The 21,736-nt window shown below is 32.0% G+C and overlaps 1 protein-coding gene across 1 annotated transcript; it reads left to right on the top strand.

Annotated features, from left to right (window-relative positions):
• Window positions 1-2,928: 2,928 nt before the first annotated feature.
• On the top strand, window positions 2,929-20,507 carry LOC100788684 (synaptonemal complex protein 2). Its single transcript, XM_014765361.3, has 19 exons — window positions 2,929-3,395; window positions 3,516-3,565; window positions 3,714-3,921; window positions 4,030-4,155; window positions 4,298-4,396; window positions 6,257-6,933; window positions 7,016-7,264; window positions 7,348-7,476; window positions 7,560-7,628; window positions 7,704-7,814; window positions 8,554-8,661; window positions 8,740-8,850; window positions 8,931-9,017; window positions 9,922-9,987; window positions 10,100-10,207; window positions 10,379-10,465; window positions 10,611-10,670; window positions 12,192-12,295; window positions 20,316-20,507. Exons 1-18 carry the CDS (start codon window positions 3,242-3,244, stop codon window positions 12,291-12,293), a joined length of 2,601 nt encoding a protein of 866 aa, XP_014620847.1. The 5' UTR covers window positions 2,929-3,241; the 3' UTR covers window positions 12,294-12,295; window positions 20,316-20,507.
• Window positions 20,508-21,736: the final 1,229 nt, after the last annotated feature.

Genomic DNA, 21,736 nt, shown 5'->3' with positions numbered 1-21,736 from the left:
GATGAATTGCAAATGCACCAATGCTTCTTAAGTAGTAAAGTTAAAATGGAAGTCTGAGTGTGGAATTCACAAGAACTTTGTTTGTACTTAGGTGATGAATATTTTATTAATAAAAGAAGTTAAAGAAAATTGTTTTGAAAAGATTATGAGAAAAACATTAATTTAAATTAATAGAAAATTAAATCAAACAAAAAAAGAAACAAGAATTTAAATTAATTAATTAATTAAAGACATAAAAGATGAGAAAATCCAATATTATTGTAGAAAGAAATTCAGAAGATGAGAATGCTGGAAACTTAGGTCCCCTGCATGAAAGAGTCTAATTTATCTATTTACACCTGTATTTACTAGTATACTCTAACTTTGGTCCCCTGCATGAAAGAGTCTAATTTATCTATTTTCTCTTCTAAATCCTTTTGTGGAGCTAAAATAGTAAATTGTATTAAGAATATAGATGTATAACATGCTAAACAAATATCAACCTAGCCCTAATGATGACTTTATTTAAATACACTTTCCCAATTCTATTAGAAAGTAACGTTTCCCAACGTTGTCCCTAAAATTTACCATGCAAATAGGTGATCAAGTTACAAAGAATAATATTAAGTATATGAAAAGATAATACAAATATAATTTCATAAATAGATAGGAAGAGAAATTATATCAAGAGTAGTTGACTGTCAAATTCCCAATAAAGAGGGTTTAGCCTCTCATTATCATGGAGACTTTACAATTGCAAGGGACAATATTTAGTACAGGGGGAAAAGATAAGAAAGGGAATGGAGGAAATGAATGACTCCGAATCTTGCTTCTCATTCTTCTAGCTTTTGCCTTTGATAAGGAATTGTATTCTCTTGAAATTTCTATGTGTATTTTCCTTCTTCTCTCTTCTTCTTTTACAAGTATAGATTAGTAGGGTTCTTGCACTAAGCCTGTATTTATTTTCCTTAATTAACCATGCTTTCCTTAATTATTCTGTTATCCTTAATTAACTTGTTTTCCTTAATTAACCTGCTTTCTTTAATTAGTCTTTTTCCCTTAATTAGTTTGATTTCTTTAATTAGCTCGTTTTCCTTAACTATTCACATCTTCCAGAATTATCCTATTTTAATTTTTTGGGCTTTATTTTACTCACTAAGCATCATAAATTCATCACTTTTAATATTTTCTGCACAAAAACTTAAATGATGTTAATTTAATAATTATTTTCTCAAAAAGGAAAAATTATGAGAGAAAAATTTAAAATTCTTATATAATTTAACCTTCAAAATATACTTATAATTAACAGTTATATCGCATGTGTATCAATGTATGCATATAAACTTTTGTGACATATTTCAATTAATTATTTGGTGTTTCTAATTGTAAATTTGAATGTTTGCACTTGTTTGTGCATATTTTTCTTCGATTTGTTTTAGATTCCTACAACTTTGGCTCCGGTTGAAGCTCTAGAGGCATATACCCATATATCTAGTCATCCCTTTCACAAAACAAACAAACAAGGAATTATTTCTATTGATATCCTTTATTCTAAGGTATGGCTTTTAACCTATGGTAAAGTGATGATCGGAGGATCCTTATCAATGTTTTTTTCATTATTGAAATTGAAGGATGCCTACGTTGTGCTTATTCATAAATTTTAGGTTAACTTATGGTATAGTGATGAGGGCATGGCACATTACTTGATTCTTACAATGGCTCAACTTTAATTATAAAGGCTTCTAAATATGTTAATTATTAATATTTTATTGCACAATTAATTATTAAGTTTGGAAAGTGTGTTATTATGCTCATACAATTTTGGTCTTCTTTGACTTAGCTATGACACTTTTTGTGCATGTTTGAGAAGAAAATTCTTACCTCAATGCATCATCACCCAACAAATTTGTCGTTAAGTGGAGATTGAGTGTACGGGATCGGAACCGCATTATTTTGTACCCGTCGAACTGCACCCGTAACTCTCACTCTCCCTTTCTCTTCTTCAAACCCATTCATTCCTTTTTCGCTATTGCGCTTCCTCTGCCACGATTCCTCTTCCTCCTTCTCCGCCACAGAAACCCTACCCTCTGTCAACCACCCTTGGCTAGAATGGGTCTCCTTCATCGATCACTTTAACACAACAGACTACCTTTCCACCACTTTGATTTTGAGTTCTTTTTTCTATTTTGCAACAAGATTTCAAAACTGAAATTTGGTTTGATTTTCAAATATTTCAAAACTAAAAACGGAAAATTACTCTGAACGGGACATTAATTAGGATAACACTTTTAAAATCAATTTTAATTATGATTTGATCTGATCAATTATTGATAAGGATTAAATATAATCAGATATTTAGATGAAATAGACATATTTAAATATTAGGCATAATCGAGCCATAAATTTTAAAAATTAAACCAATTAAGAGATATAATTTTGAGGTTTCTATTCTAAAACAAATTATACTAATAAAAAATTTATGGTTAAATTAATTTCATCATTCCTACTATTTTTTAGTCCTTATAATTTGAAAGTAATTTTTTTAATTTTTATATTTTACATTTTAATTCTTTAATTCCTGTCATTTAAAAATATTTTTTTACTCCTTATCATTTGAAAATGATATTTTTAATTTCTATAATTTGTATTTAATTACTTTTTAATCCTTAATATAAAAAAATATAAAATAATTAGTTACAAATTAATTGTAAATTATCAATTTTTTTATTACAAATTATCATATGATAAATTAATTACGAATTACTTTATTAATATTTATGTAGTTAATTGTAATTAATAATATTCATATTTTGATGATAAAGACTAAAATAAAATTAAAATATAAAGTATAAGGATTAAAAGATAATTAAAATATAAATTATAAAGATTAAAATAATCACTTTCAAAATTATAACAATAGAATTAAAAATATCTAAATTATAGAAATTAAAAAAATTAATTTCAAATTACTAAAAAAAAAAAAGATAAGAATTAGAGAAACAAACAGTAATGTAACAAAAAAAATTATTTGAGGAACACAAAAAGCAGCGTTTTGTGACCGTTAAAGCATCATTAACGGTCTACACGAACAAGAACCCCGCTCGCGCGATAGTATAAATACTGCGTCACCAAAGCGGGTAACTAAATTTCAATTACACTCTGAAGTCTGAACTGAATCGTTCCTTGCAGCGTAGCGTGGAAGAGAAGAGAAACGCTCGAACACTTCACTCACATTTTCTAGGGTTCCATTTCGATCTTCGCAATGCAGAAGAAGCTAGGATTCCCAATCTCCAAGAGCCTCGACCAGTTCAAATCACTATACGGTTCAATTTCGGCAACACCGAAGCCATTATCTTCGCGTCCTTCCGCGGATTCCGTTTCATCGGGGAGTTTCGCGAACCTCAAGCTCACCGCAGGTTTTGAACCGAATTCCACTTCAGTTTTCCGATTTTCCATTTATTTTCCTCCTGAGCGAAGATTCCGTCGGAAATTTTGACCGTAATGTTGCCATGCGTTATTGATTTCTTCATGTGCAGAGAAATTGGTGAAAGAGCAAGCTTCGGTGAAGACTGATCTTGAAAATGCGGTATGATGATGTCTTCCTTTGTGATTGAGCTGGAGCAGTGAGGAGAGGAATTCACGCATGTTAATTAAAGAGTATATATGATACTTAGGGTTTCGTTTCGTTGTTTTATTGAAATGATGTTACTTTTTTTGCTGTTCTTATTGTGCAGAATGCTAAGCTCAAGAAGTCGCAGGAGTATGTCCATGCATTAGAAGAAAAGTTGCAGAATGCGTTGAACGAAAATGCTAAGCTCAAGGTCAAGCAGAAGGAAGATGAGAAAATGTGGAAGGGATTGGAGTCTAAGTTTTCTTCTACTAAGACCTTATGTGATCAACTTACTGAGACGTTGCAGCAGTTGGCTGGTTTGGTTCAGGACGGTATGAATATTCAATTTCCCTCTATTTTCTATTTATCTTTTAGTTTTCATCGTTTTAGTTTTTCTTTTAACTAGCCAATTGGTTTATCTTTCATTCTTTCGGATATAGCCGAAAAAGATAAGGAAACATTGGAATATAAACTGTCAGCAAGTTCAGAAGCTCTTGATAGCTTGAATAAACAGATGGATGGTTTGTCTTTGAAGATTGATTCTGCACAGGAAGCAATTAGATCCCGTAAGTTCTTTGCATTATTTTACAACTTTGGTAAAAAGTTTGATTTTAAACATAGCTTGGTTTGATTTGCAATATTTGAAATGTTCCAATATGTAATATCTGTAATGCTCCAATATATAACATACTGTTATCCCTATTATAGGTGATAATGAGCTAGAGAAGCTCAAATTTGGTACAGAAGAACGGGAGAAATTTCACAGAGATGAACAGTGCAGAGTTGCCAATGTTATACAAGAGAAGGGTGAGGATTAAGTTGCAAATTACAACTGCTGGGAATATATACGATTATGTTTAATGTTTTTATCTCTTGGAATGTGGGATTGAATGAATGATATTTAAATGATTTCAGATTAGGTTGGTCATTACTAAACCTTTTTTTTATCCTCTATGGTCATTAGTTCAGTTTATGTGCCTTTTTGTGTGTTATTCAAGTCATATTTTGAAATTGGAAAGTTGCATACTGCAATATATTGACAAGTTGTCTTCCTGTTTTGCATGTTTTATGGTTATAATCTTATACAGTATTTGTACTAAGCTTTCTTCTTTAATGAATTTGATTTCTTGGAATTGTCACTTACATAGCTAATTTAAGGTTCCATTGGTAATCAGTACAAGAGTTGGTACAAAGTATAGTCCTCCCCTTGACTACATTTCAAACCCAGAAGGTGTTTTGGCATGTTAGAGTCATAAAACAACATTTGGAGATGCTTATTTAAGGCATGGGTAATTGCACTTGGAGCTGATAATAAGCTTAAGAGGGATGAATTAAATCAAAGGCTAGACTTCTATTTCTGTACTAAAATGAAAGCTAGACCTCTATTTCTGTATTTCTTGCTATATACATTTTATATTATGCACTTAACAAATTATTTAGATTATTAACAGGACATTTCAGTTTTATCTATTGCAAAGATTTTTAAGAGAGTACTAGAATAATGATTTATAATTCATTTCATGGATGTTGAAGAATGGAAATCTTACATATTTGAGACAGAAAAAGAATACAATATCCATACCTCTAATTGAACGATTACCACAATGATTTAAAACTATACATGCCCTTACTATGGGTCAACCACAGGCAGGGGTGGATGTAGGGAGTGGTGAGAATGGGCCTAGGCCCCTCCTTCTTCATATATTAGCCAAAAGTTATACTCTTGTAATTATTAATATAATTACATATGTAGAAGTCAAAAAGGTAAGCATACTTATGGATGGTAGTCTTGTGATGTTATGTATGTGTTAGATATATATTCATGTTGGACACTACATGAATGCTTTGAATATTCTTAACTGTATTTTTGTAACTTTTTTACTTCTAAGTTTGAACTCTTATATCAATACAAATTGGATTGTAGTAATAATTAAATTGTAGTATTTATTATGTCTACAATAAGTCATACTTGTTTTTTAAAATATGAATTGTCTATTGTGATATAAATACATATTTTATGTTAATTTTAAAGTAATTTTATACGTTATAGCCAGGTCTTGTCCTATGATTTTTAAACTTTGTCATTTCTTTGTGTCCATGTGGTATCATATCCCTATCATGTGATGCATCCATAGCTATAGATCACAATTTATTTACTCCCTCAGACTTTTTCTGGATCACAAGTAACTAATTACTTGATACATACAAGTTTACTCAACAGCTTCTGTACTATATATCATGAGAGTCCCTCAAGATGGAAAACTTACTATGATTGCAGCATGTTACTAGAATGATTCCAAAACTCATATTACAAAAGTGATGTAAAAGTAACTTCTGTTTCACTTTGAATGAGAAGATACAGATAAAAATGTTTAAAATAATATTATTTTGATTTATCATGGAAGATTGTCTAATTTGAGGTCTAGACATATAATGAATGTCATGGACTAAGATAACACCAATTATCTTTCTTCTCATGTCATACTTAGGTTAGTACTTTATCTTTTGTATGACATCAAATTGATGCAATTTCAGGTTATAAACTCTCAGTTTTTTTTTTTCCTTCTTTCCCTACCTAAATCCTTATAATTTTCAACAGACTAGATATCCTGTATCTCAACTTGCTATTGATTTGAATTGTTGTATGGAATTTTACTTTGTTTGCAGATACTATGATAAGGAATTTAGAAGAAATGTTAACATCTAGTAGATTGGCTACAGAGAATTTGAATTCAAAGTTGGAAGAGGTTCACCTACAGTTAAAAGTTAAAGAAGATGAAATTATGCATCACTTAACCAGTCAAGAGAAATTGGAGAAAGAAAATAATGATCTTCAATTGTGCAATGCTGGGCTTGCAGAAAAGCTTGACATGTCACTTCAGGAAATCAAAAACCTTGAAGAATCACTTCAGTCATTGGCTGCACATTTGTCAAATTTAGACAAAGAAAGCCTGAATCTTTTGACCAAGTTTGATGAAATGAATTTGCTCTATGCTTCTTGTTTCCAGTTGGTTCAGCAGGAGAGACAAACTTTCTCAAAGCATGCTCAATACCAGTATAGTGAGCTTAATAATAAATTTGTTGTCTTGGAATTAGAAAAGAATGCAACTCAAATGAAAAATCATGAGTTAAGCAAAACTGTGGATGAACTTCAGAAAGTTCATGAATCTACTCTAGCCCAGCTTACGGAGGGCTCTCGATTAGCTGCTGAGAAAATTCGAAGTTTGGAGTCAGAAGCGGAAACTTTAATCTCAAAAAAGAAAGATGCAGAGGTATTAATTTTCAAATTAGAAGAGAAAGCTGAATTTCTGTTAGAAAGTTCTAGATCATCAGAGAACCAAGTGGTATGACAGTTAATTTTCTTTAGTTCATTTTCTATTGACATACATTGTCGTGTTCTTTATTGAGGTATCTAATGTTTTGCAGCAAGGTTTACTGCTGAAGGTTTCAGCCTTAGAGACTGAAAGCAAAGAAAATACAGAAAGACTGCACGCAGAAATATCGAAGAAATCAGAGGAAATAGATACTTTGCAAAACGAGAGAATGAAACTAGAGCAGCATGCTGATTCCCTTGATAAAGAAGTCATCCAGCTTCAGAATGCCTTGGAGGAAAAAGAAAAGTGTATTTTACATTATAAGGAACAGGAAAAGAATCTGGAAGATCAGATCACAGAGGTTTTGGAGCAAACACATAGTGCAAATTGCCTGTTCCTGACTTATTTTTGTGTATTATTTAAGTGTTTTGGATGAATTTGCAGAATCTATCATTATTGACTGCTGCTGAAAGCAAACTTTCAGAGGCTAAAAAGCAATATGATCAAATGGTAGAGAATAAACAGTTAGAACTATCAAGGCATTTGAAAGAAATATCTCAGAGAAATGATCAGGTCTTATATATAACTGGTTACCTACTATAGGTGCTTGATGTGTAGTGCCCTAACTTTGCATGAAAACTTCATTATCTGAACAGGCTATTAATGATATTAAGAGGAAGTATGAGTTGGAGAAGATGGAAATTGTGAACAAGGAAAAAGAAAAGGTTCGATATGATTTCCTGGTATTTGTAGAATGTAATTTCCATCAACATGTTTCTAATCAATTTGAACCTTTATAGGCTGACAAAGCCATTGCAGAAATTGAGGGAAAGTGTGGCCAAAAAATTGAAGAATGCAAAGAAGAACAAAGGCAGCAGTTGATGCGCATTCAAGATGAACACACGTTGCTCGTAAGCATAGAAAAAGTCTTGAATTTGAAATTATTGGCTGCTTAGAAATATTCTATCATTGCATTCTATTACATGGGATTATAAGTGTTCTGATTTGTCTTTGGTTATATTTTTAATTACTTAATGTTCTAATTAATTGAAAAAACCATTTTTTAAATAAAGTTACTTTGTGATTAGTATTTGTTAGAGATGCAATATAAAGTCATTCATGTATCGTTACCTAGCAGCTTGAGCTTTTTGGATAGTTTGTTAATGACATGGTAGGAAATTCTCTATGACTATGTGGTCTAGAGTTCAATCCTTTCTACTCTTATTTTTCTAATAAAACGTTAAATTTCAGCCAAGGTAGATCATATGTGGACTTGTGCATTATCCACACTTAATGTCCAAAAGGCTCTTGCATGAGAGGCATGTTAAAGATGTAAAATAAAATCATTCATGTGTCTTCACCTATGAACTTAATCTTTTTGGATAATTTGTTCATGATAGTAATAATTAGTAACATTAAATCTGTTATTTAAATGTATCAAAATTTACATGTGAAAATTTAAATTGGTCTAAGTTCATTATAGTTTGTCTTTGACTATTATAGTCCTCTATACCTTTCTTTAAATGGGTATGTACTGAGTTGTGGGGATGTTATCGCATCATCACTTTCCTTTTTTATGAAATTTGATTAACATTAAGTTGAAAAACTTCCAGGCACTAGGTCACTTGATTTTTCCTGCTCAATTTATAGGTTACTCAAATGAAGCAGGAGCATGACAAGAGGCAAGCAAGCCTCATAGCTGAACACAACGAACAGCTAAAGCGTACCCAACTGCAAGCTGAAAATGAATTGAGAGAGGTGCCACACACGTATGTTTGTCAAAGCCAAAATTTGTATAGAAATTTATTCACCTGTTGATATCTTAATTGTATGTAGAAAACAATGTTTATGAGGAATGATCATGAAGCTCAGATTAAAGCATTGAGGTGTGAACTTGAAGATGAGTGTCGGAAGCTGGAAGAGGAGTTGCATCTTCAAAAATCCAAAGTATGGAATACCCTGATATGATAAATTGATTTCTTGTCATAATTTTTATTATTATATTTATTCTTTGGAATATATTGCAGGAAGACAGGCAAAGGGCTTTGTTGCAGTTGCAGTGGAAAGTGATGAGTGACAAGCCCAAAGAGGACCAAGAAGTGAATTCAAAACAGGTTAACTTGTGTTTCAATCTATTTGTCTGTGTCTGTCTTCAAATGGATGCCATATTTGCTAATTTTCATGTTGGGATACCTTTGGTAGTTTGGTTTGACATATTACATTTATCATTTGGTAGGCACAGTTGGGGAAATGAGAAGACATTTCTTGTATACCTAAATGTGCTTTTTTAATATTCTTTCAACACAAGCCTGAGAATTGTGAACTTAAATACATAGAAGGGTGATGCAAATAAAGACCCACTGGTTCACATATGCATTGTCTTCATGCTAAAATTGCCACTTATGAAACAGGCATAATCTTGTCACTGAAGGCATAACTATTTACTAGCATGATATTAGATAGATTTGATTGGTACCACTTCTCATATCATAGCTGTTTCAAAATTTAAGTTGAAAAGATTTTTATTGATGATTTTTGCACATCACAAAGGGAAGGGTGAAGACAGTGCTCTGAAGGCTTCATGTCATAGCAGCAGAAATAGTGTGTGTGTGTGTCTTTAACTGATAGACATTGGTTTGGTTGTGATTTGGTATCTGTTACTTTAATCATGCTTCTTTTCAAGCTCCTTACTATCTTAAAGATGAACACTATAGAAAGTAACTACACTTACTATTTAGTGGTTTCATGAGTGTAAGGATATTCCAATTGCAATTTTTTTTTTTATTCTAATATCATGTATGCTTAAAAGTTCTGCTGAAAAGATGGGTTATGAGTGATTAAGATATCTAACCAATTTTTATTCGTGGCAAATGTGATGAGCATATGAATTTGATGATGATCTGGTATCTAAGTGTTAGAATACATTAGACAGGGTTCAGTGAGAGTGCAAATTTAATCAACCTTTGTAATGAATTTCAATTGAATTTGAAAATTAGCATAATGATTTTCATATGATAGGATTACTCCATTTCATCCATTAAGAGAAGAAGTTCTTTTGGTGGCAAAAGAAATCAGCATGACCTGGTAAGAATGGAATTTCAATAAAAAGAAATTTTACATTATCTTTCCTTCATAAGATATTATTATGTTTTCATCAAGTCACCTAATTTTTTTTGTCCTTCCTCTGTCTTCATAGGACTCTCCTTACATTGATGCAACACAAACACCAGTACCAAAGTTGTTGAAAAAAATGGAGAACGTTAAAACAGGAAGTGCAGTGAGCATTCCTAAGCATCATAGGAAGGTGAGTTGCTTCGCTATGAATTAATATCCAAGTGGAGGGAAACTTATATTGCTGCAATTAAATAGAAAATGATAAGTATTGAGGGATCTTAATTGGTGGTCTGGAAAGATAGCAGAAGTAAATAACTTATGATATTTGGCAATTACCTTAGCTCCTTAACCGAATTGCCAGGTAACTCGTCGTGAATATGAAGTTGAGACTTCTAATGGAAGAACTATCACAAAGAAAAGAAAAACAAGAAGTACTGTCATGTTTGAGGCATGTATCTGTTTCTCTCTAAATGCTATTAACAATATATAAAAATATGGATGCACGCATGAACTACATTAACCAGATCTCTTGGCTTCCAAGTGCAGACATCTTACGTGCCTGTGAATATTGAATAATCTCTTGTCTTTATCAGGACCCTAGAAATCAGAAGATAAATACACCAAAAGTAAATACCCCTGGAAGTGTTGTTAAGGTAACCAACTCAGATGAAACTTTGTTTTTATTAGTTTGTCATGCATAGCTTGCTTTTAGCATTATTTCTTTAAAATACGAAGGAGCAAAGTTCTCAAACTTCAGCACTTTATTACATGTTTGGTTTCATGGTGAATTCATGGCGAATCACATTCATCTTAGACAGACCACTTTTAACCCAAATTTGTGATATTTGGTTTCCAAAGCAAAATCACTTTCACTTGAAAAAAACCACATTAGGGTTGAAGCAACTGGGGTGCTGTTTTTGCTTCACCCAGAATCAATTTTGCCTTTTTTATGGTTGCATTTTCTCTGTTTTGTTGCCAAAGCAAATCACTTTCACTTGATAAAAACCACTTTAGGGTTGAAACAACTGGGGGCTGTTTTTGCTTCATCCAGAATCAATTTTGCCTTTTTCATGGTTGCATTTTCTCTAATATGCCCTCATCTATTTTTTGCTTGTTGTGTCTCTTCATGGCTTCCTTTCCTGGATGGTTACATTTTTTCTGTAGTATCTCTTACTAAAACTTTTGTTCTGTTTTGACCTTAGAATTCTAGCCAAAAAATAGCTTTTTATTGATGTGTTTAAAAAAAATCTTTATTGGAAGCTTACGGAGATGCATTTCTTGGTTTGGTTAAAAAGAACTTTTTAATGATAACTTAGAAGTGTTTAAAAATATTATGCATATATTTATTTTTTATTTAATAATTAACATGAAGTAAAAAAAATACTGCATTGCAAGTCTATTTATTTTTAATTTATTAATGTATATATAAAAATAGTTAATTATAATAGAAAAGAAGTATTCATGTACATTAAAATTCATTTTGGTAATTACATATTATTCAAAAACAATTTTGATTCAAAGTATCCAAACAATTTCTTTGTAAAAATTATTTTCCTGATATATGTTTTCGTTATCCAAATTAAAAATCAAGTTACATTGAACTCAATTTTAACCATAATCAATTTTACAAAAGTAGGTTGATCCAAAATCAATTTTTTCGAACACAAATCCATAGACACACTTAATCTTCATTGTTACACCATTCTGATGATACCAGAAATGATAATGCTAGTAGAGAATATGATCTTATTTGTTTAAGGTTTTTTTATATTTAATTGGTTATGATTTTTTAGTTTTCAGTCTTTTCCATGTTGATTATCTAATGTTGAAGTTATTTATCTTTTCTCAGTAAATTAAAAGATTTATAATTAGTTCTATAAGAATCTATGCTTCTCTAGGTCCACTTGTTTTGCCACAATATTTATTGAGTTATATCATCTAATGCTCTACTGATATGGTATAATTAAAAGCAAAAGGACGAAGGGTTTATGCTGAAAGTTTCTCTTTCCCCTTTTGTTTCTAAAGGAACATAGGATAAGCTGATGCTATATTAATCTTTGTACATACTTTTGTTAATGGTGACATATAAGTGTTTTTGCATATGCTATGCTGTTTTCTGGTGTGCTGCAATAATACTCTATATGATTTTTCTTTTTTGCACATCACTGATGCAGAGCATCAAAGGAGGAGGCCATCCTCATCCTTTAAACATTGGTGATTTGTTTTCAGAAGGGTCTCTTAATCCATATGCAGAGGATCCCTATGCATTTGATTAGAGGTATTTACAATCAGATACTGACTTACTGTAATCCTAATTTTATTTCCTTTGAAATGTGATGATTCCTCCTACTAAAAGCCATGAGTAAAGTACAGAAGCCATTTCAGAGCTTCCTAATTTTGTCTGGTGATGGTGTGTTTTTACAAATGCTAAAATTAAGATAGACTCCATGCTATTACTTACTAGTAACTGTTCCCTGGAATTCTATAATTTGTTGTCTCAGACTCTCAGCCATAGCCTCTGCCAGGGAATAAATACCTTGAATTCAAGTAATCTCAATCCATTGTTATTTTGGTTGAATCACTTTTGTTCCTTATCTGTTACACTTTCCATCTCCCAGAAACCAAGAAAGATATTGGATATTTGATGACATTATATCTGCAGAAACATGCAATCTTTATGTTTTATGTCCTCCAGGAACAACATGATGAATTGATGATTGATGAACAAGAAATTTTTAATAGACTGATGTTCTAGAAGCATTTGCATGTTTGTGTTACATTATGCAAATCACAAATACCTCAAATCAATTGTTGAGTTCTGGATGTAAAAATTTTTGAGGGTTTCCTAGATTATCAATTATAGAAAACCAACAGGATCTTGAGATTTATGGTTCTCACAAAACAATCAATAAAGAATAATAGATAATTATGTGTACCTTTCTCCATAGGATCTTCTCTGGTGCACTTGAAAATGAGAGAAATAGGATTTCACTTCCTTTGGCCTTTCTTTTCTGTCTCTCTCCGTTCGTGATGGCTATGGGTGAGAAAAGAGCACTTTCTGGTCAGGAAGGGGACCTTATTTCACATTAATGGGTATTAAGCCCCTTTTATAACCACTACTCCCATCAAGTAGCAGTTAATCTAGAAACTTCTCCTATTAAGCCCAATTACAATTTAGCCCTTAATTGTTAATTATTTATTTATTAGTCCCTACTAAGTCATATGCCTCTCACATGAGACATTAATTCTAACATTCTCCCACTTGGCTCATGTGACATTAATAAACATTATGGACTAAATAAATAAATAGATTAACTAACATAATGCGCATTAAAAATTGACTAAATTGTTTTACACATTGGGTACATCATAATTTCATGATTAAGAATAGGAACCAATTCGAGTCATGGCGGTTGTACATCATCTAATCGACATAGTCCCTTCCATGTACTACAAATTAGTCTTCTCCTTAATATGACCATTAGTTAGGAGTACATAATTGGTCCAACATAATGTCTTCATTCAAGACAAAACCTGTTAACATTACTTTAACACAAACATGCATGCAAACATAGAGAACAGGTAATCAGAAACATATCATAATTGAGCTCAGAGTGTCAGCAAAATTACATAAGGTAAATTACACTTAATGATCATCAATAACAATAATGCCCATACTTTCAACATGTTCTATAAATGTCTTGGGCGGTAATCCCTTTGTCAAAGGGTCAGCTATCATAAGCTTTGTGTTAATATGTTCTATTGACACTCTTTGTTTTTGAACTTCTTCTTTCACGGCAAAGTACTTCAATTCCATATGCTTAGCACCCGTAGAGTACTTGTCGTTCTTAGAAAAGAATACTGCTGCGGAGTTATCACAATACATTTTCAGCGGCCTAGCAATACTGTCGACAATTCCAAGCCCTGAAATAAAGTTCCGCAGCCAATTAGCCTGAATTGTAGCCTCAAAACATGCTACAAATTCAGCTTCCATGGTGGATGCAGCAACAACTGATTGTTTTGCACTCTTCCATGATATTGCTCCTCCGGCTAAGAGAAATACAAAGCCAAGAGTGGATTTTCTTGTATCCACACATCCAGCAAAGTCTGAGTCTGAATATCCAATCACCTCTAGGTGATCAGACCTCTTATATGTAAGCATGTGGTCTTTTGTTCCCTGTAAGTATCTCAGAACTTTCTTTGCAGCTTTCCAATGTTCCATTCCTGGATTACTTTGATATCTTCCCAACATTCCGGTTGCAAAGCTTATATCTGGTCGAGTGCAGGTCTGAGCATACATAATACTCCCAACAACTGATGCATACGGAATTGCTTCCATTTGCTTCCGTTCCAGATCATTTTTAGGACATTGTGCGAGACTAAATTTGTCTCCTTTCTGAATTGGAACGGGAGATGCTGAGCACTTTTCCATCCTAAATCTCTCTAGTACTTTATTGATATATGCCTTTTGAGACAAGCCTAACAATCCTTGTGATCTATTTCGGAATATTTCTATCCCTATCACATAGCTTGCCTCACCCATATCCTTCATTTCAAAGTTACTAGAAAGAAACTTTTTAGTCTCATGAAGAAGACCAAGATCATTAGTTGCAAGCAATATATCATCAACATACAGGACTAGAAACATAACCTTACTCCCACTGACCTTCAGATATACACACCGATCAACAGTGTTTTCCTTAAATCCAAAGGAAACAATGGTATCATTAAATTTCAAATACCATTGGCGGGAAGCTTGCTTAAGACCGTATATTGATTTCTTTAATTTGCACACCATGTGTTCCTTCCCTTCAACTGAGAATCCCATTGGTTGGTCCATATAAACATCCTCCTCTAAATCTCCATTCAAAAAGGCAGTTTTCACATCCATCTGATGTAGCTCCAAGTCATAATGGGCTACTAATGCCATGATAATCCTGAAAGAATCCTTTCGTGAGACTGGTGAAAACGTCTCTTTATAATCAATGCCATCTTTCTGAGTAAATCCCTTAGCAACAAGTCTAGCCTTGTAACGTTCAAGGTTGCCATGAGAGTCACGTTTAGTCTTGAAGACCCACTTACAACCAACTCTCTTACAACCCTTTGGTAATTCTACAAGGTCCCAAACATCATTATGTTTCATGGAATCTATCTCTTCTTTCATGGCATTTAACCACTTCTCAGAATTATCACAACTTATAGCTTGTGAAAATGAAACTGGATCATTATCATTAATGCTTAAGTTTGTTTCTGTTTCATGTAAGTATACTACATAGTCATTCGAAATAGCTGGTCTTCTTTCTCTTTGAGACTTCCTTAATGCTACTTCCTGTGGTTCTTCCATAATGGGTTCATTATGTATCATGGGCTCATCATTGTGTTGTACTTCTTCATTACTGTTTGTAGCAGTAACTGAAGTAGTAATCACCTTACTGCTAGAGGCAAAAGATAAAGGGACTTGCACTCTAACTTCTTTAATTTCCACTTCTCGTGGAACTGTACTCCCACTGATTTCACCGTTTTCAATGAACCTTGCATTTCCAGTTTCGACAATTCTCGTACTATGATTAGGACAATAAAACATGTACCCCTTTGACTTTTCTGGATAACCAATGAAATATCCACTGATTGTTCTTGCATCCAATTTTCTTTCTTGCGGATTGTAAATTCTTATTTCTGCCTGGCAACCCCAAACGTGCAGGTGCCTCATACTAGGTGTCCTATTTGTCCACAGTTCAAAAGGTGTCTTTGGAACTGCCTTACTAGGAACCCTATTTAACAAATACATGGCAGTTTTCAAAGCATACATCCACAAAGATACGGGCAAGGTTGAATTGATTAACATACTCCTAACCATATCCATTAAAGTTCTGTTACGCCTTTCTGATACACCATTTTGTTGTGGCGTACCAGGCATTGTGTATTGCGCACAAATGCCTCGTTTCTGAAGGAGCTTAGCAAATGGACCTGGGTGTTGCCCAGTTTCATCATATCTTCCGTAATACTCACCACCTCTATCAGATCTAATAATTTTCACCTTTCTGTCTAATTGTCTTTCTACTTCATTCAAGTAAATTTCCAAAGCATTCACTGCCTGAGATTTCTCATGCAGTAAGTAGACATAACCATAACGTGAATAATCATCAATAAAGGTGATAAAGTATCTTTCCCTTCCGAAAGAACTAACATCAAAAGGTCCACAAATATCTGTATGCACAATTTCAAGAAGCTGAGTGCTTCTTGTGGCTCCTTTCTTTGTGTGTTTTGTTTGTTTTCCCTTGATACAATCCACACAAATATTTAGATCCGTAAAATCTAGATCAGGAAGAATTTCATTCTTTATTAATCTTTCTATCCTCTCTCTAGAAATGTGACCTAAACGTTTATGCCACAAGAAAGCAGATCGTTCATTCACTAAACTGCGTTTAGTGCCAACATTATGATGCAGAGTTAAAACGGTTTCAACATACAAACCATCCAATTTCAATTTATATAAACCATCACAAAGAACACCAGTACCAATGAGATGATTATACTTAAATAAACTGAAACATCCATTACCAAAATTAAAAGAGTATCCAGTAATATCAAGTTTAGATAATGAAACCAAATTCCTAGATAAACTAGGTACATAAAGAGTTTCCAGTAAATCTAAATGATGTCCAGTGTCGAGTTTTAAACGATAAGTCCCGACCGCTTCCACTGGAGCTTTCACTCTATTCCCCATGAAAACAAACTTCTCATTTGGGCTTATGGTCTGGATTGTAAGGAATCCCTGCATAGTATTAGAAACATGAGTTGTACATCCAGAATCAATCCACCATGTATTATGGGGAACTTCAGTTAAGTTTGATTCAAAACATACAAGAGCATTGAGCTCACCTTTCTTTTCGAACCAAGACTTACGCTTTGGGCAATCTTTCTGGAAGTGTCCAGATTTTCCACAAAAATGACAATTATTGTTCTTTGATGCTTTCTTCTGGATTTGCACAGGACCGTCCTTGATCTTTAATGGTCCTTTGCCTTTATCATGTTTCTTTACAAATTTTTTTCCAGCTCCTTGATTCCCTCGGTGGCTTACATAATGGATTGAGTGACTTCCTTGATTCTTAAGCCTCGTTTCTTCCTGAACTAACATACTGTGCAATTCATGCACATTCCATTTATCTTTCATGGTATTATAGCTCATTTGAAACGGGCCATACTCAGACGGTAATGAGTTTAGAATAAACTGAACAAGGAAGTTCTCATTCACAGCCATTCCCAAGGTCTTAAGTCTTGCTGCAATGTTTGTCATCTCAATGACATGTTCATGCATAGTACGTGAACCATCAAACTTCATGGTGGTTAGTGTACTCATTAATGTCCCAGCAAGAGACTTATCAGCTGTTTGAGAGCGCTCTCCCACTAACCCCATAAACTCTTTAGCATTATCGGTTTTAGGGAGCGCTGTCTTAATACTGTCTGCAACAGTCATTCTCATGAACATTAGGCTGAGTCTATTAGATCTTTCCCAAGCTTTATAATGAGCTTTCTGTTCATTGCTACTAGCATCAGTAATAGTAGCAGGCTTCTCTTCCAATATAGCAAGGTCAAGATCCAAAACACCGAGATGAAATTGGACTTGCTCATTCCAATCAGAGAAGTTAAGCCCATTAAAAATTGGTACAGATGATACATGAGAATTCAATGAGTTGGGAACAGGTACTGCATAATAAAACTTCACATAAGCATTTTGGTACATGAAACACAAGTCATACATATAATTTACTCAGATAAAAATCAATGTATATTGATGTTCTCCTTTGGGTGACACACCAACACACAACATACAAACATGATGATGCTAATAAAATTTTAACATTATTTGACAATTAAATATGCACCAATTAGTAGTATCTATTTCCTTTGGGTATATAAATAAAACTAATGATACACACAAATCGCCTACAATAATATTCATTAATTATAAGAACAACTAATCAACCTTTGGGCGATCCATAAATGCCTTATAACAATGAATTTCAATTACCCATAAGCCAACAATCATATAATTTAGCATCCATTATTCTATGAGTAATTGAAATAATTATTAATTTAGAATTAAATAACCTTACAAATTTGGCCACTTTGGTGACTAACAAATTTAACATACATTTAATTCCAACCAAATATATATGGCCTGCACATACTTATTGCTATTAACAATTCATAGCCATTCCATTAATTCCATTCTAGGCCATAAAATAATATTTGCATTTATTTGTGTTTTACATTCTAATACGTTCAAGCAAATATATAGTATATACATATATTTTAATGCTACCAATAATTGCAAAACATTCACATTAATTTAATTATAGAACATAAACTTTCAATCCTTTAATCATGTTTAATGATCATTTTTTTTTGAAAAAAAAAAATAGGCAAGTGGGATTGTAAATAGCAGAAAGGGGTTTGCAAATAGAAATTCGAAAAAGAATCCTTCCTTACGGCCAAATTGCAACGTACATGGCAGCACTCTTCAAAATTGGAATTAACAATAGGCACTTTCTCCATAACATGAAACTTGCGGTTACGTAGCGGTATATGGCTTTCTCCAAAACGTAATTAGTATTTATTATTATTATTATTATAATATATAATTTTCATCTCTAATTCCAATAAAATACATGAATTGGAAGTCCAGTAAAGATCACTCTGGCTTTCTTTCTCAAAAACAAAATTTCCAAAAATTATACCGCTTTCATGGCTTTCCTTCTCATGAAATTTTATATATCTAGAATTTCATACTTTGCAGCGGAAAATATAATTAACACGAAAGACACGTTATCAAAAACATGTAATTGAAAATACATGTAACATAAATTAAAAATCCCTAAATTTCATAATTAGGGTTTATGCATGATTGGGAGAAATTAAATCATTCTAGGAGAATCATAAATTTCATAACACACGCTCTGATACCACATGTAAAAATTTTTGAGGGTTTCCTAGATTATCAATTATAGAAAACCAACAGGATCTTGAGATTTATGGTTCTCACAAAACAATCAATAAAGAATAATAGATAATTATGTGTACCTTTCTCCATAGGATCTTCTCTGGTGCACTTGAAAATGAGAGAAATAGGATTTCACTTCCTTTGGCCTTTCTTTTCTGTCTCTCTCCGTTCGTGATGGCTATGGGTGAGAAAAGAGCACTTTCTGGTCAGGAAGGGGACCTTATTTCACATTAATGGGTATTAAGCCCCTTTTATAACCACTACTCCCATCAAGTAGCAGTTAATCTAGAAACTTCTCCTATTAAGCCCAATTACAATTTAGCCCTTAATTGTTAATTATTTATTTATTAGTCCCTACTAAGTCATATGCCTCTCACATGAGACATTAATTCTAACACTGGAAAATTAGCTTAATGCATAAACAGCCAATTATATTTTGGTTCATAAAAATGTAGTCTTCTTCAGTGACCGTCCCTGTTTTACTTGATGTACGATTCAGTTGGGCATGAACTACTATTTTCTTGAATGCCATTTTTCCATAAAGTTATACATGAAGATACAATTTTACTGAACCTGAAAAATAGCCAAGCTGAGTTGAAATTTAGCAGTGTTATCATAGTTTCTTAGTATTGTTGAAAGTTGACTGATCTCATGACTTCCCTGTTAAATACTTTCTGTCACTTGTTTTAATAATTGTTAGTTCATCTTTTTTCCTTTTATTCCTTAGATGAAAAAACTACATTTTGTTTCTTATATGATAAAAAATTATTAGCAAATGGTCTTTGCCATTGCCAACATTACGCTGTTATAACTGATAAAGTTTTTCCTTTTAGTCTCTCGTTGAAACAAATTTATACTTCGTTTCCTGAAATATTTCTACATTTTTTGATCCTACACTTAACACATATTTCTTTTTTTATTCTCTATAAAAAATTACTTTAATACAATTATATTGTCAAGTGTCAACAAATGGTAGAAATTAATTTTTAGAAATTTTCCATGTAAGATTAAAAATTGTAGTTTTTCAATTAGAGACTAAACCAACTAGTGTCAACTACCGGACCAAATTTTTATTTTATCTGAACATATGTATATCTCCCTCGTCCATCTTTCTCTGAGTGCATGTGTTTGATACTCATTAGTGTTTGAGCTTAGGGATTTAACGTGTGACACACCAATTCATTTCTTTAGTTTGTACCAATGGAATGATTTGGCTTCTTGTTGGCTTCTTTTGCTTTCTGAAAATGGATTGAAGATTGAAAGCATCAAGCTGAAATACATTTTGTTTCTGCAGATTTGGATCTACTGCTGCCAACGACAGAATAACAGATACATGTAATCCCCTTGTAATTTGTTAATTCAAAGAATTACAGCTGTTTGAACAGTCTCTGTTCAACGGGCATATAGATGGTTTTGTAATTGTAAATGACAAACGTGACATCACTAATATTTTCATGATATAGAACATAAACTGTAAGTTGCACTGGCTTGGTTTGTAAATAATAATTTTTTTCTATAAAAAAATGTGGCTTTATCATTGGCAATAAGGAGTTTATTTGATAATTTTGAGTTTTGACCCATTCAGGGTCACTTGTGAAACAAAATATCAAACTACTGCTTTTTTTCAACCATTTTCTTGTTCTATTCGTGATCATGACAGTGACCTTTTTTAGTAACTAAATACGACATCTTTTCTATAACTTCATACTTGTTTAATTTATCTTTTAAAACCTTTTTAACTTTCAACTTCTTAACTTTGAGTCTAAGTGAAAGATGTTATAATTACAATCGCAGTATATAATTTGTTTTTTCTCAAACTAAACTTCAAGGAAGTTAGTTATAAAAAGAATAATTTAAATAAAATATAATGATAGTATAAAGAATTTTTTATACTGTCATCTAAAGATAGATTATACGTATGATAATATTGTCTAATTTTATAATAATTATTTTAAAAATCATATTTTGAGTGATTTATAATTAATTAACCATGTTAAAAATATTTATTAAAAAAATATATTTAGTACGAAGAATTTAACGCTCACTATAAAATAAGAAAAGGAATTATATATTGTTAATAGTGTAAAAAGTTTTATATTATTTAATTATAACTCATTATGTACTTATTAACTTTTTAGATAATTATTTTAAAGTAATTCAAATAAATATATAACTATTTTATAATGTTTATTTTATAATTTAAGTAATAATTTACCTTGTATCGTTACATTATATCAATAAATGGAAGATATATATGATAAAATTGTCAAAGTCTTAATGAATATATGTACAAAAGTATAAGTATTTTATATTCACATTAGATAAAATTAAAAAAAAAAATTCAAATTAAATTCTTAATAAGAATAAGTATCGAGTATGACCAAATTATATATGAAACTTATGGAGAAAATGTATTGTTAACATTATGAACTACAAGTTTTTAAAACGAAATTCACAAAAGACAACAAAGTTTATGAGTGTTGTAAATGATTCGATTTTTATGGATAAAAAAATATATTTTGTGTACTATTAATGTCTTTTGATACGAATCATCATTCCTCTAAAAAAAGATTGAAGAACTTGAAAAAAAATGTGAAAATACAATTTAATTACTTCTGTTGGTCCAAGGCGAGGTGTTGAAAATATATCCTTTACAGAGTAATTTACTTTTGTTGGATCCTTTAAAAATATTTCAACAAAAGCGTCACAAATCAT

This window comes from Glycine max, chromosome 13 (genome assembly GCF_000004515.6).
Source record: "Glycine max cultivar Williams 82 chromosome 13, Glycine_max_v4.0, whole genome shotgun sequence".
Lineage (NCBI taxonomy): Eukaryota > Viridiplantae > Streptophyta > Magnoliopsida > Fabales > Fabaceae > Glycine > Glycine max.
This window is presented reverse-complemented; position numbering and strand designations above follow the sequence as displayed.

Bases quoted from the DNA above. Each gene is read 5' to 3' on its own strand.
- LOC100788684 (XM_014765361.3), top strand. From the start codon at position 3,242: ATGCAGAAGAAGCTAGGATTCCCAATCTCCAAGAGCCTCGACCAGTTC. The intron at 3,922-4,029 runs GTATGAATATTC...TTTCGGATATAG, and splicing joins GGCTGGTTTGGTTCAGGACG to CCGAAAAAGATAAGGAAACA. The intron at 7,629-7,703 runs GTTCGATATGAT...GAACCTTTATAG, and splicing joins TGAACAAGGAAAAAGAAAAG to GCTGACAAAGCCATTGCAGA.